Raw genomic sequence first — 15,126 nt, forward strand, 5'->3', positions numbered from 1 at the left:
TTTTAACTTCACTGTCCAAAACCCAATCACACTGCTGAAAGTGGCATATGGCATTACATGAAAAACTGACACAGCCGGGCAAGTGCCTGCAGGGGAATAATTCATCTCTACCAGCACTGATAGCACAGTGCCTGCCCCCACATTACTGCAGCTGGAATCTCTGCAGTAGAGCAGAGCCTGCCACTCCTCCCAGGACTGTCCTCTGGCTGCTGGGCAGCAGGGTCAGCCCTCCCCACTGAGGTCTCTTCACCCTGGTAAAGAATGCAGGCGAGATAGGAGAAAGGGCTTCCTTGACCTATTTCTTCAGCAGCTCTCACCCCTTCCCCTCCTACACACACATATCTGCACCCACCTCCAAATTACACATACATCCAAGAATCTCTGGAGGTTGGTGGAAAAAAAAGATCTGTAGGAAATAAGACACTAAAAAGTAGCAACATTTTCCTCCACATTTTCGCATCTGTGGAGAAGCTGAAAGCTGTAGAGACTACACTGCATTTCTCAGTCTCTGGAGAAAAGGAGGAAAAGGTAAAAAGCATCAAAATGCCAATCTTTATCTTAGATGCAAAATCATTCTTGTCTTAATTGGTTTTGTTGTTCATAATTTTCCAACACCCACTCTGTGCTAGTGACAGTCCAAACACACAGAAGACATTGTTCATACCCTCAGGGGCTTTCCAATTAAATGCCAGAAATTTGAACACAATGAAATTACTCATTTAGCTACAAGTGGAGGGTTTAAAGATTATGATTTATGAAGGATTTGCAGCTCTGCTTGGTGTTCATATGCTAAAGAACTTCAGCTAAACTCTGGCTTATATTCCTTGGTTTTGTCTAAAGGACACAAGTGATGGTCTACCTCTTTTCATATACTACCTGCTTTTGCCTTCAAAGCATTTACACAACCCTCAACAAAAGACAGTGATATTTTTTTCTCCTCATCAATCAATCCTACAGAGAAACCAGGCTAGATTAAATGTCCTTTTTAGCTTTGAAATTTCAACAGAAAAGCAAGAAACCACTACAGGGAAGTAGCACTAACCTAAATAACATGAGTTAATGAGCTGGGGCAGGGGAGCGGATGTTAAGCTCAATGAAACTTCTGAAGAATATAAAAACAAAGTTGTACTTTTTCGAATACACCAAAACTGCATCTAAGCTAAGACCATAAGCAGATACCCAATGCTGTCAAATGACATTTTACCAATTGAAAAATTCTAATACGTTAATACAGTATTTGAGACTAAAATATACACATAAATGAGATACTTTAAGAAAGCTTATCTAATTCATAGCAACATATAGTTGCTCTCCACAGTCACATGAAGAACAGAGCATGCTTTAAAAAAGTAAAGAAACCTGATCTTCTGTGGGCCAGTACTTATTTAGTACCCTTCCAGCTAAAACCAACAGGGAAAAAGGTTAGCGGTGTATCAACACTGCATCATAAGTTTTTATTGCTCTTTAAAAAAATCCTGCAGACTTCTTCACATGTTACTCTGATAGAATTATCTTTTTCATCAAGTTCAAGAGCTACTGCACAAAAAAATGTAGAGCAGAGGAAAGAAGTTATCTTGATCAGCATGTTACACCCAGTGGCTCAAAGTATGTGGTTAACAAACAACTCTCTAGAGTGAAGAAAAAAACAGAAGAAGAAAAAGTGGTGCTTGCTCTGTCCACAATCCTACGGCAGCTTTGGAAGACTTTAAATCAAAACTTTACCAAAGCAGGACAGGTTACCCTTGTACAAAACTACCAAGTGCACTCCACTTGGTTTTGAAACTGGGACCTTTCTGGATTTACATACTTTGTTAGTACCTTAACAGAGAGCAATCAAACCTCATACAAAGAATTTTGCATTTCTAAACTAATTCCTGGACTTAATGCATACACCTTTTAACTTCATCGACACACAAACTGGATTTGTGGCTTTTTCTTGAAAATTTAATGAATTTAAGGTCCTTTAAAGAAAAATAATTTCGAGATCACACATCAGTAAGATTTATTATCATTCTGGCAAAAGCAAAATTAACTACAGGAGCCATTCATGCAATTCAACACAACCTATTTAACACCTTCTCTGGAAATCACATTATCTAGCCCTAGAGCTATTTAAGACTTCCTAGCATTTAAAAAAGAAATAGAGACAAAGCAACCAAAAAGCAACCAAATTTCAACAATTATTCTTAGATTGGACAGAAAATGAACTGGTACTTTGAAAGGGTTTTCAAGTAAAACTTTAACAGTCAGGACTGCTTTAGACCCGAACCACAATTCAGTGGCTGACTTTTCTGGATTTACCTGCAGCCTCCAAGGAGCCTTCCTGTTGTTTTTTTTAATGTGCTATAATCAAAGAGAAAAAAAAAGGTGTAGCAAACAGCACTGTCTTAACCACACTAAAACCAATCTGAGTCATCTTCTCGGGAAACTGTGGACAGAAACGCTGAAGACTTTATGTTCACAGAAGCTGTTGCACATTGCTTTTCTACTGCTGTATCTGCAACCCAGTTTTAACAGAACCAATGCACAGGATATAAAATGTACAGACAGAGTTAAATTGCCAGCTTCATCTCTGCCCATTTAACTCAAACCCACAGTTCAGGTGGGTTATATACAACCTGTGTATATACAGGTGTGTATATACAACCTGTACATGCTTGTATACTCAGAGATACACAGATAAATATACATTCCTCACAGAGATTACAATGGCACTATTAATTTGGCCACATCCTGTGGAAAAGTTCAAAAACATCAACCTTCCCGAAATTCAATTTATTTCATGATAGGAAGATCTGGATGGCAAAAAAAAAAAAAAAAAAGCTGCAGACAGGTTTGTTCAGACAATTCCTAGGCTCCAACTCATCTTCCAGTGCCAGCTGCAGTGTAATTTTCAAGGGACAAAAGACTGCCAGGAGAAGAGTAAAGTTGCTGTAGGTGCAGCTATTGAGCAACAGCCTTATGTAAGACTGTGCACTTAGGACAACTGAGCCACTGCTTTACTCCTGATACCCAGTAAGGGTGACTCAGTCCAAAGTGCAAAAAACTTTTCACCCTAAAGCTAAAGAGAAATTCTTGTCCTTAAAATAACACAGCAGTTTTGATAATATCTGTTATCAAGCAGCCCTATGGGTCTGTAAGTGAAAATTTAATACAGAAGGCCCGTTGCTGATATTAAATTGAGCACACATTTTTGATATTTCTTGTTCACTGTTCATTAAGGAATAACACAGAAGAGAATTACAAAAATATGCAACTGCCTGGAAGGCAGCATAAAACTTTTTTCTGTAAGGTGCTACTCACATTGCAAGCCAAGTTCACAATTAACAAATACCAGGCTGTTAGAATAGCTTAGCACTTCTGTCCCAGTCACTTAGCAAACTCTGCGGAACAGAAGCTAATTAATCTCAAAAGTCTTGCGAGAAATGGGTTATGAATTTTCCTAAGTAAAAGCTGTCACATCAGCTAGTTACTAATTGATGTTTACTACCCTCAGCACTGCAAAAGACTCAAAGTTATGATCTGGGCTACAATCTCATGTTGGTCTTAAGGGTTTTGTCTCCTCTTTGGAGATCTACTCTGAAAATACAGTAAGCATATATCCTAAACTGCTGAGGGAATTATGAGAATATTGAGGTAGAGAGTATCCTTTTTTTCCCTCTCCTGTCTGAGGAAAGGGTTGGAAGATCACTATTCTAGCAATGCTACTGTGCATTCCTGTAGTTTAAAACAGAGTAACAAATATTCAAGTATGCAAGCTACTGTTAAATCACAAAAAACCCAGAAACCATGTATCCAGTGGGAAACAAAATTTTGATCCACCTATAAATAAATACATGCTGGCACAACTGAGCCTGTAACCAATTCAAGAGCTACCTACCAAACATGAAGTGATAAATTCATACTAACTTACATGAAATCCTTTTGGTTTCTACTCAATGTAAACATGTATGTTGAAAATATTAGTGTAATAATTGAAGAACAAATTTCTTAATACACAGAAGAAACTATATGTTGCTGCATTTCATGTGTGTATAATCTTTACAGTTGGAAGAGTCCTAGGACAATGTAATGTCTGAAAAACTGACATTCCTGGAGAGCTATGTTGTAATTAAAAAGTTATTAAAAACTACTTTTCCAAAGGTGTTATTTTTAACAGCAAAATTCTTAATCACATCAGATTGTTGCAGGCATTTAGCATCCTCATAAAACCATCTTACTAAGAGCTCCACATGCAGTAAGGCCACCTCCATTTTGATTTGTTAGAACAGTTATACATTGGCACAGGGAAATTAAAATACGGGAGAACACAGACTACAGCAAAGATTGAAAAGAAAAAGCTTAGAGATACACAGGTCACATTAAGGTCTTCCTCGCTCCTAAGTCGGCTTCTCCTGCTGCTCACTCATGCAGGGAGATCATAATTTTGTGGCTGTGATATTTCCACGGCAACACTGGTGACAGTGATGTCACAAATTCAGTCCTGACATAGCTTCAGGATCAAGTACAAGGAGCAGATGGGATGCGAGAGAGAAAGCCCTATTTAAACACAAATCTCTTTCATAAGAAAGAAAGAGGCATGAGCAAAGAACCAGGTGAATGGATCATGTTTTCAAGTATGATATATTCAAAAGATTATCCTAGCATGAAAATCTATTTAAAGGCAAGACCTACAATACAGGGTAACTGTCAAATTTGTTAGGCCTTATAATAAACCAACCTTGAAAGCTCCCTGTTTTGCATGACAAGCCCTGTGCTCCATTTCTAAAGTGGCAGTGAAGACAATACACTTTTGTCCCTCGTGAATTTCCTTTAGATAACTTTAACATTCAGATATATTAATTTGATACATCACTGTGCTCATAATACCATATGTAAATATGATGTCAAGCCCTCACTGGAGTTTGTTATCTGAATTAGATATGAAAGACATTAAAACAAATCCCAGATGGGTCACCCAGTACAACAGGATGGTAACTGGAATATTCAGCCACCACTGTTAGGTTGGCAAAAGGGGACTGTACTTTGGTCCTGATGCAAGAATTAACACAAGCTCCAGGCCAGATGAAGACCCCTAAGCCCCTCACCAGTTACACACTATAGACTCCAAAAAATTACTGGGATCAAACCTCCTTCCCATCTTTGGCCACTCCATGAACCAAGAGCAACTGAGCCCACAGAGCATAGAAGCGATTGTGACAAAAAGGGGAATAGCAGAGAATGCAACCACAAGAGTCACAAACACAGTCCCCACATTAACTCGTGTCACAGCGCAAGGACACATACAGATTTCTTAAAGATGCTTCTCCAAAACTACCAAGCAAGAGAGACAAAAGGGAAGTGCCTATGACCAAAATTCAGGTGTAGGCAATCATTCACAGAGCTGCACACAATGAGAAGTAGTTTCTTATGGCAGCAGCAGCAGAAAGATGCACAAGAAAAATGAGAAATCAAACAGAAGATAAAAAGAATTAAAAGGATATAGATTAATGTTCTGATCACAGAAGGAAAAAGCCCACACTTTTCAAGATTTCAAGATGAAGACCTGGAAGGATTACCAACAGTCTAGCTCTCAAGGGGGAAAGGAAGAAAGGGAATAAAATCTGCAGCGTGAAGCTGGGCCTAAGCCACAACATGACCAGGCCCCCAGGAAGGGATTTTGGGTGGGGGCAGAGACTAAAAGCACATTGCAAGGAGGAGCAAATCCAAAGTGTCAAGTAGCAAACCAGCGTTCCCAGACATCATCGATGAAATCACTAAGGCAAAAACTGCAAAAGGAAAAGTAGGCAGAGTGCCACGTGACCCAAGCCACAACACTGATCATAGTTAGGAAAGTCCACCTGATTTGCCAAACTATGAAAATACCAACAGCAAATCAAAAAAGCAGGTGATAAACTGGAGGATGCTGGCTGGTAACAAAAATAATTAAAAGACCTCAAGACCTACGTTTGTTTAGCTTCAACAAAAATGTGTTTTTTTTTCCAAACACACTAGGCACATTCCTATGACTCACACTAACAGAAACACTGTCTGAAATATAAAAAAAAAGGAATAGTTTGGGGCTATAAACTTCTACAGGCCTCTTACTCGTTAAAGTAGTAAACTCTGGAAACAGTATCCATTAGCACAGTAGGATAAGAAATATAGTCTATTTTAAGATGTAGTTTATTGTTTTTATAGTTGTGATTAAGACACAGCTGTCACAGACTAACATGACTACAATACAACCCCGACAAGACTCCTCCTCTCCCTTTGCTTTTGTAAGGCCAACAACCTCGGATGAGAACATGAACAGAGTTCCCCCAGTGGACTTTCAAGAGGTCACTTTCATTTCAGTACTGGAAAGCCCATCTTCTTTTTACCCAAGAGGGAAAAAAAAGCCTCTCTCAGACAACTCTTGCACTACTACATCTCTTTTAGCTCGTGTTTATAGAGATGTGAAAGTGACGGCTGATACAAGCTCAAGGCAGCTCTCATTGCTGTTTGTCTGGTGCAGTAAACCAAGGCAGCTGCCAAACATGAGCTACAAAGAAAGGCTCTTCCTATTGTTTTTCAGAAAATAACTTACTTTCTCTCTATCACACTGATCAAAATTAACATTCCCCTGATAGACAGAAGTCAACTGTTCTTCTAAAATGAAATCTTGCACAAAATCAACATTTTAAGAGTAGAAAATACATTTCAAGTCAAGTTTTGCAAATATATCATGGGGAATGAAAATATTTTTACAACAGCTAAAATGAAAACATAACAAAACCCCACAACAACTACAAAGTAATAGATTTTCAAAAGCAATAGGCACATTCTAGCACAATCTCAATCCAAAAGCAATTCAAAGTACGAAATAACAGTAGATTGGGATACCAAGTATTTTTTTCCAGCTCTCATTTCTCTATATAAATATAATAGGCAAAGTGTATTACCTTCATTTTCTGAAGCTTGGCATTTTACTTTCAGTACCAAATCAAAGGTACGTTCCGGATTTTCCCTAGAAGAAACAATCACAACCAATTATCATATACATATTTCTTATTTCTACTGATATATCCTTTCTATTATTTTTTTAGAATAACAAATAGAATTAAAGTATCATTAAAACAAAATTATTACTCAGATTAGTTCTAAAGAAGAACCAAAAAGTCACATTTCCCTATACAGCCTTGAGAAAGGAATAAGTAAGATAAACAAGCTAAACTGTGTAATTTATTTACATTATATTGTGACTGCCTTATATATCAAATAACTTTTAAGTCACTCTACCGTACCTCATCTGAGAGTTGAGAAAAAAGAGCTACTAAGCTCCTTATCAATCAATCAATCTGCAACATGAATGGAGTCGCAGGCAGCCTTTTCTAGAGCTATGCCTTTTTTCTACTAAGTAAGAACAGCCCATCATTAGACTCCCATTTTAATTCCCTGTGTTTAGCGCTGTCCTTTAAATGCACCTGATTACCACCCCAAGGCCGAGAATCGTTTGGCTTCCTCTTCCACCAGCTATTGATCGCCAGCTGGGCCTCTAAAGGCTGAACGTCAGGCGTGGTTCACTGCCAGAGCCAACACTCGTGCACCGAGTGGGGATGGCCACAGGCCCGAGGCAGCCGGGATCGCGGAGCCTCCCTATCTGCAGCAGCCATCGAGGGCAGCTGCGTGCGACGGCCGGCGCCTCTTCCACCTGATGATAATAACAAACTGCATGTGCCAACAGCAATTAACACTCAGCCTAATCCCAAACTACATATTCATTGAAACGGGCCTAAATGCCATTGCCATGCCAGCCACCCCTCTCTGCCTACCAAGCACGCTGCTATTTATATTAAAAACAAGCGGTATAACCGCACCCATATCAATTATCTATTTAACCACATAAAAGGCTCACACTGGAACTCCTGTCTTGTGTAACACTCCCACTGAAATCAGCTGGAGACTTGGGCATAGGAAAAAAAAAAAAAAAAAAAAAAAAAACCAAGACTGGTTCCAGGTTTCTAGAATGCTTCACATAAAGCATATAGCAAATTAAAACATTGTTGTTTCTTTAAATAAAGTATTGAATGAAATCCAAAGGCTGAGCCAGCTGTCACAAATTAATTGATTCAGTGCATGCTTTCACTGACCTCAGCACCATCATCAGCTGAGATACACAATTATAGTCTAATTCAGATTATGAAGACATAACCTTCCCACATCACACTCTCTCCTTGCATTTTAAAGCATTTTGTTGGGGAAATCCTTTATCTACTGATCCTGCATATGAAATTCTGGTCTGAGTTACAACAGCATAAATCCAGGACACTGGAGATTTACTCTGGTGTTAAACTGTCCATTGTTCCTCTGGCTGCTGAGCAGGTTCAGAATGAAACTGATAGGGCTGTGCTTGGTTGAGTCACCTAGAAAACCGAACCACAAAAATCCTTCACTTAAAAGAAATGACATCTCCCCATGACATTGCTCTAGTTTAGGCCTTTGGTTTATCCTCTCAGGTTGCGGTTGCTTAATGTCAAGCAGTTTGAGTTACAATCACCAAATGAGTCCTTCTAGCTCAACTCCTGGATGAGTTACACTCAAAAAAGGTCTCTGAAGTAATACTGCCTTCTGTCTTTCACTGTAGTACTCTAAAACTGCTTTTGCAGGAAAATGCTTCTAAGTTTACTCTTCACATCCCACTACGCTCAGAAGTGTCAAAAATGTGTCAAACTAATCTGAGAATTGTGAGCCTGTCTCTCGTCTCTGGTTTCCCTGCCAGCTCCGCGGTGCCAGCCTGCTCAGTGCATATAGACACGGAGCTGTTTGTCAATTGCCGAAACCCGTGTGTAACATCTCGTCACTTTCAATGTCACCAGAGCAGGCGGCGGCCGGAGGGCAGCCTGGACGGCAGTGCTCCCAAACACCATAAGAACCTCTTCTGCACCTGCCACACAGTAATGACAGAAGGGTGGTCTGCGACCACCATGGCCATAAACTAAAACACAAGGAGTTTCACCTGCACGTGAGGAAGAACTTTACACTGAGGGTGGAAGAGCAGTGACCAGGCTGCCCAAGGACGGTCATTGAGTCTTCCCCTGGAGACGCTCCAAACCCACCTGGAAGCGTTCCTGTGTCACCTGCTCTACATGACCCTGCCTTGGCAAGGCGACAGGACGGGATCATCTGCAGAGCTCCCTCCCAACCCTGACAATCTGTGATTTCCTACAGGGATGTCTGTAACAGCCTCGGCCCACTGCGGGCAGCTCCGCTGGGCCCGGCGGCCTCGGCACCGCGCTGCCAGCCCCGCACAGGCCCCGTTCACCGTGCACAGCCCGCGCGGCACCGGGGCCTCTGCCCGGCCGGGCCGGCGGCTGCCGAGCGCGTCCCCCGCGCCGCTGCGCACGGGCGATGCCGGGGCCGCCGCGGGGCCGGGAGGCAGCGTGGGGCAGTGGAGCGGCCGGCGGGGCTGCAGCCGCCTCCTCCTCTTCCTCCTCCTCCTCCTCCTGCTCCCCGCCGCCGCGGGCCGGGTCGGGGGGCGCCGCCGCTCCCCCCGCGCCGCGGGTCCCGCCTCGCCCCGGCTCCGGCCCCGCCGCCTCCCGCCCGCCCTTCCCGCTGTCACTCAGCGGCCGCGGCGGACGCGCCCGGCCCCTCGCACGCTCCCGCCGGGTGGGCTCCCCCTCCTCCCGTCCCCGCCCGCCGCACGCCGGGCCCGGCGGACCGGGGCTGCCACGGGGCCTGCTCGCCGCCTGCCCGCCGCGGGGGCTCGGCTCGGCCCGGCCCGGCCCGGCCCGGCGCGTCTCACAGCCCCGCCGCGGCACAGCACTCACTTGAACCTGCTGTCCATGGTCACATCGCGGGCCCCGGCGGCGGCCCCGGCGCCCCCAGGGACAAGCGCCCCGCCCGGCAGGGGCGAAGGGGCAGCGCCGGCCGCGGAGCGCTGGGCGGCGGGGGCGGCTCAGCGCCGCGGCGGGCGGCGGCCCATGGCTGCTCCGCTCCGCTCCCCCGGCTCGGGCCGCGACTGCGGCGGAGCGCGGCACCGCCTCCTCCCCCGTCTCTCAGTTCCTGTTGCAGCCGCTCCGGCACCTTCTGGGAACCAGGAAGCTCCGCGGCGGCCCGGGGAGCCGCCGGGGCTGGTGTCACCTGAGGGCGGCGGGGGAGGGGGGCAGGCCGAGCCCTCCGCGGCAGGTGCGCTGCGGAGCCCGGCAGGTGGGCCCGGCAGCGCGTGGGGACCGTCGCGTGTCCCCTCACGGGCACCTGCACCCGCTGCTGGAGGCGCTCGGAGGATGGGTCCGGCTCGTGTGTGCACCGACACACCGCAGCAGCACATTATGCGCAGCAGGAAAGGGCAGCTTTTCGTACTAAAGGTCATAAATGTTAATTTAACCTGCTGTAATCTGCTTAGCTTTTTGTTTTATCGAGTGCTAAACAAACACTGTCCCAAACTGCTGAAGAGCTGGTGCAGCAGGGACGGCTGGAGCAAACCCACCGTCCTGTAAACACACGTAAAAAGCTTTCAGTCTTCGAGTGCTTCCCTCGAGTTTGGAAAGGAAATAAAAATAACACCGGCCTTGAGAGGCTTCCAAGTCTCATTCATCTGAGAGGCACTGAGCAGCCAAATTCCCACCTACACCAAGTTTCCCTCACTAACATAGTAACACTGTAATGAAAAAGTGCATAAAATAGATTCTGTGGTACTGGGCCAAGGAAAAAACGTCATTCTTTTCACTCTTCCTCCAGAAGCTAATCATCGTATCAACAGTTGAAAAGATGAAAAAAACTCAAGCCAATTATATATTAAACACATAAAACAGCATTAGTGCATTACTGGGGCTGAAAAATCAAATATTCAAAAGTCAGGAAATTACAAATATTAAATTCTCCAAACCAATATTGTTTTGGCTTTGTTGCACATCCTGCAACCTCACAGGACATAGATTAACTAATAATAAACCATATAGATGTGCAACAAAAAGAACTGAATGTTGCAGCAGTAACCTTAGCTTGGGGATTGTTCTGGGTTTCAAGTACTTGCTTTCCCAGTCCTCATTCTGTGGTAATTTTTGGCTGTGTTTTAGCAGCCACTATTTGCAACTCCCACTGAAGTAAATTAAATTGCTTGGGGCTTTGTATCCTTGACATATAACAACGCACTTCATGTAGCTCAGGGGTTTTTTAGGAAAAAAAAAAAAAGTTAAATGTGGATTTTTGTGTACCATGAGAGGCCCTCTCAGCAGGGAGCATTAATTCACCCTCTGTTAAAGTGAACTTCTCTGGTGGGATCAGTCTGGACTAAAGAGCCAGGAGAGAAGGGAGCAGTGCCCAGGTCTGCTCTAGAAGGGGATGGGAAGAGCAAGGCATCCAGCACCTGGGGATGTTACAGAGCCAAGAGGAGAAGAAGGACACTGAGAAGGATATGGGGCACAACCACAGTCATGTCTGTGCCTCTGTCTTTCTGCCTGCCTCCCTTCTGCCCCCCATCTCTCCCCCCAGACCTACTGCAAAGCACAGAGAATCTGAAAGTCTCTTCTGAAAAAAAAAAAAAATGGCCAATGCTTTAATAAGATTGAATTTGGATCAGATGATTATCCAAATACTGAGACATTTTAATTGTGGAAAGCTTCCATTTTAGGTGTACAAGAAAGAAGAAAAACCAAAAAAAAAACCAACACCCCACCTCCAAAAAAACCCAGGATTTCAGTAAATCTGTATTTTGAATTACAATAAATATTTTATAAGTCTAGTGTATGTTTATTTCTCTCTTCTCTTAAGCTGCTGGTGCTTGCCACTTTTGCAGACAGGGGAGTAGTCTGGCGGCCTGTCAGGCTGATCTACTGTGCAATTCCAGCCACTCCTGGACTAGGGTCTGTCTTGGCAGATAGGACCACTGGGTCCCTTAGATTTCATTTTGTCATAATTGGAGAAAAAATAGGTAGGGTTTCTTTCCCAAAGCAAATACATGCCTTGTCACTGGAGTAAATTGACTGCATGCAGTGACTAAACCTTGCCTGCCTGGAAGAGCAGGAAGAGTAGAGAAAGTTCAACTTTAAAATAGAAGGCATATGAGAGAACACCCTGTTGAGATGAGGCTCACATCTCTCAGAGCTATTATTTCAGACTCCGTGAAAGCTTAAGCAGACATCTCTGCCCAGGTTACACTTAGTTCATGTTTTCAAGACTGCTTTGCAACCACAGCAGCTTTTAATGAAAGATGATGTTTTGGGAAAGGCATTGGTGTTCAAAACCATCTCTTGCTACTGCCTCGGTTCAGCTTTTCCTTGGGAGGGAATCAAGGAAGAAGGAAAAGCTGAAAGCAAAACCTCTAGATATGCATAAAATGGACTAATTTAGTATATTCTGAAGCTGTGAGTGTAGTTTACTTTTCTTTACTCTTTGGTTTTCCAGTCCAAATTCGAGCCATGAAGCAACTGATACTTGGACTTTTCAGAATCAGCTGTTCTACACGTAATCCAGAAGACACAAAGCCTTTTTCTCTAAGTTTTGCATAATATGAAAATGGCTGACCTCAACCTAAATTATATCTAAAAGATTAGCATAGGAACTGATGTAAGAGGATTGGCGGGAGGTGGGGGAGATGAACATTTGTTTTGTAGGTAGGAGCAACTGAAAAACAGGTAGCTTAGAGATGAAGATTCCTAGTCAATCTTCCATTGTAGTTTACCAGTGGTAAGTATTCATTAGTCATCTTTTTACCAGTCTAATAATGTAGAGGAACTTTCAAACTGATACAGATACTTACACAACTCAGCTCTTAAGTATTGGCAGTAAAAGAGGTCTCATGTAAATTGAATTGGACCTACAAGCCTTAATTTTCTCCCAGATTTATTAATGCTTTGGATTAAAAGGCCAAATGAAAAAATATCCAAAAATCCACTTCATTGGAATCAGATAAGAGGATAATGGAAGTGCCATCAGGGCAGCTCCATCTCAAGGATCATGGAATGGCCTACGTTGGAAGGAACCTTGAAGATCATCTTGTTCCAAGTTCACTGCCATGGGCAGGGACACCTTCCCCTAGGCCAGGTTGCTCAGAGCCGCATCCAGCCTGGCCTTGAACACTTCCAGGGACGGGGGCATGCACAGCTTCTCTGCTCAGCCTGTGCCTGTGCCTCACCACCCTCAGAAAAATTAATTTATTTATAATACTTAATCTAAACCTACTGTCTTTCATTTTGAAGCCATTCCCCCTAGCCCATCGCTACATGCTCCTTTAAAATATCCCTGTCTATGATTTTTGTAGGCTCCTTTCAGGTACTGGAAGGCTGCAGTTTGGTCACTCCAAAGCCTCCTCTTCTCCAGGCTGGACAAACCCAATTCTCTCAGCCTTTGCTCATAGGAAAAGTGTCCCATCCCTCTGATCAACTGGGTGGCCCCTTCTGGACTCCAGCGGCACCTTGCCCTTGGCCCTTCTAAACTTCATGGGATTCCCAAACCTCATGAGATTTGTCATCAGTCCAGAAAACCACAGAGCATAATTTCTAGTTTGCAACCAAGCTCAATATGGACACAACAAGAGATGCAGATGAAAAACACCAAGTAAAATGCCAAAACAAGCATCACATCCTTTCTGTTAGCAATCTGCCATTCTCTGCCAAATCAAAACCACGTGGGTTTGGGTCTATAAAAGTGGTGCAAAGCAGGGTCAAAATCTCCAAAAGGGAGATGAGAAACAGACAAAAAATGGCCACACATCTTGTCACTTGGAAATGGTAGAGCAAGGCAGAGAAGTTCTATGGGAAGCCAATTACTTTTTTTAAGTTGATACCACTACATTCACACATGCAGTGATTTTTCTTTAGCACAGAAGGCATAAAAGGGACAGAGGGAAGGCAAAAGCACAAATCATCTGAAGACAAAAATTATTCTGTTCAGTATTTATTATGGGGGAGTTTGAATCCTCCTAATGCAAGCTGCAAGCACCTATGCTTTGTGCAGAGAGACTCACGGGGAGAACAGGAAACAGAATTTACCCTACACACAAATGCCACCCTATGAAATAGGTTTAGGGATCACTGACTGAATCCAGCTCCGTACAGATCTAAATCTCCCACCCCAAATAACTCCAGCAAGGCTTTGAGAGGCAGAAAACACTCATCATCACCATAAGCTGGAGCAGACATATTGTGAATTAAGGAATCTTAAGTATCACAGAATTCCTCACTTGCCAGGTACAATTCATTTAATAGTAAAGCATGCTACTAATAAAGTGATCTTCCTCTTAAGTGCTCCTGAAACCCATAAAGGGATTTCCTTTAGAACATTGTTAGCAGAGCTTGCTGAAAGACATGTTCTCCCCTGGGAACACCAATGGGTTTGTCAAAAATGGCAAAATCAAAACCTATTAAGTTTCCTACTCTATGGCCATAATAAATATTTTTTAGAATACTTCAGTATGATCTACAGTTTATACCTTGTACCAAGAATTCTCCACTGACCCCTGAGTGTACTTGGGTCTGTTTTAGTCCTTGTTCTTTTCAAATAAGTTACAGTAGGTTTATGTTATCTCAGCAGCTATCAGCACATCTCCTAACAACACAATCACCTTGTCACACCTCACAGACTTGAAAAGCATCGCTTACAATGAGAGTTTGCACTCAGCCCCGTTTTAATGGGGTTGGAGGCTTGGGGTTTTTATCACTTTGTTTGAATCTTACACACACCCATTCCCAGTTGTAAATGAGTGACTGTCATCTCTCCTATGCAAAGTTTTCCAAACTACCAAATTCACAAACATCAATTTCCACGTTAAACTCCTTAGCCATAATATTGTCATGAGACGATACTTGAAAACAAAATACTGTACTTTTTAAAAAACCACATTCCTACATTATGTGATTTCATCATTCAGTTTCTTTAAAGATACTTTCTTTCAAGATACTCTCTTTCATGATTTGAAATAGACCTCTTTCAAGAAGCCTGTACAGTTTATTAACTACATACTATAAACAATGTATATATTTATATTGTATTGCTTATATATTTATACTAAATAAATAAACTTTAGTTTATTAACTAAATATATAGAGAATATACATGGCTACAAGTATTCCACATTTTTATTGCCTCCTTGCATGATCATACAAACATCTTTTTAACCTCTTTATGTTATTTATTCAAAAATACACTGTAAAGGGCTCTAAGTTTTCC

At 42.9% G+C, this 15,126-nt stretch overlaps 1 protein-coding gene across 3 annotated transcripts in view; it reads right to left on the bottom strand.

Annotated features, from left to right (window-relative positions):
* The window catches only part of DENND1B (DENN domain containing 1B), a 151,215-nt gene extending 141,203 nt beyond the window's left edge, over nt 1–10,012 (bottom strand). Inside the window, exons 1-2 of one of the 3 annotated variants that reach the window (XM_064427927.1) lie at nt 9,789–10,012; nt 6,924–6,988 (exon numbers count right to left, since the gene is read on the bottom strand). In XM_064427927.1, the coding sequence (XP_064283997.1) occupies nt 6,924–6,988; nt 9,789–9,805 (82 nt within the window). In that variant the 5' untranslated portion in view covers nt 9,806–10,012. Of the gene's footprint in view, nt 1–6,923; nt 6,989–7,265; nt 7,420–9,788 lie in introns of those variants that run through there. The other 2 variants (XM_064427930.1, XM_064427928.1) reach the window with 2 other exon arrangements.
* Nucleotides 10,013–15,126: the final 5,114 nt, after the last annotated feature.

This window comes from Passer domesticus, chromosome 7 (genome assembly GCF_036417665.1).
Source record: "Passer domesticus isolate bPasDom1 chromosome 7, bPasDom1.hap1, whole genome shotgun sequence".
Classification (NCBI taxonomy): domain Eukaryota; kingdom Metazoa; phylum Chordata; class Aves; order Passeriformes; family Passeridae; genus Passer; species Passer domesticus.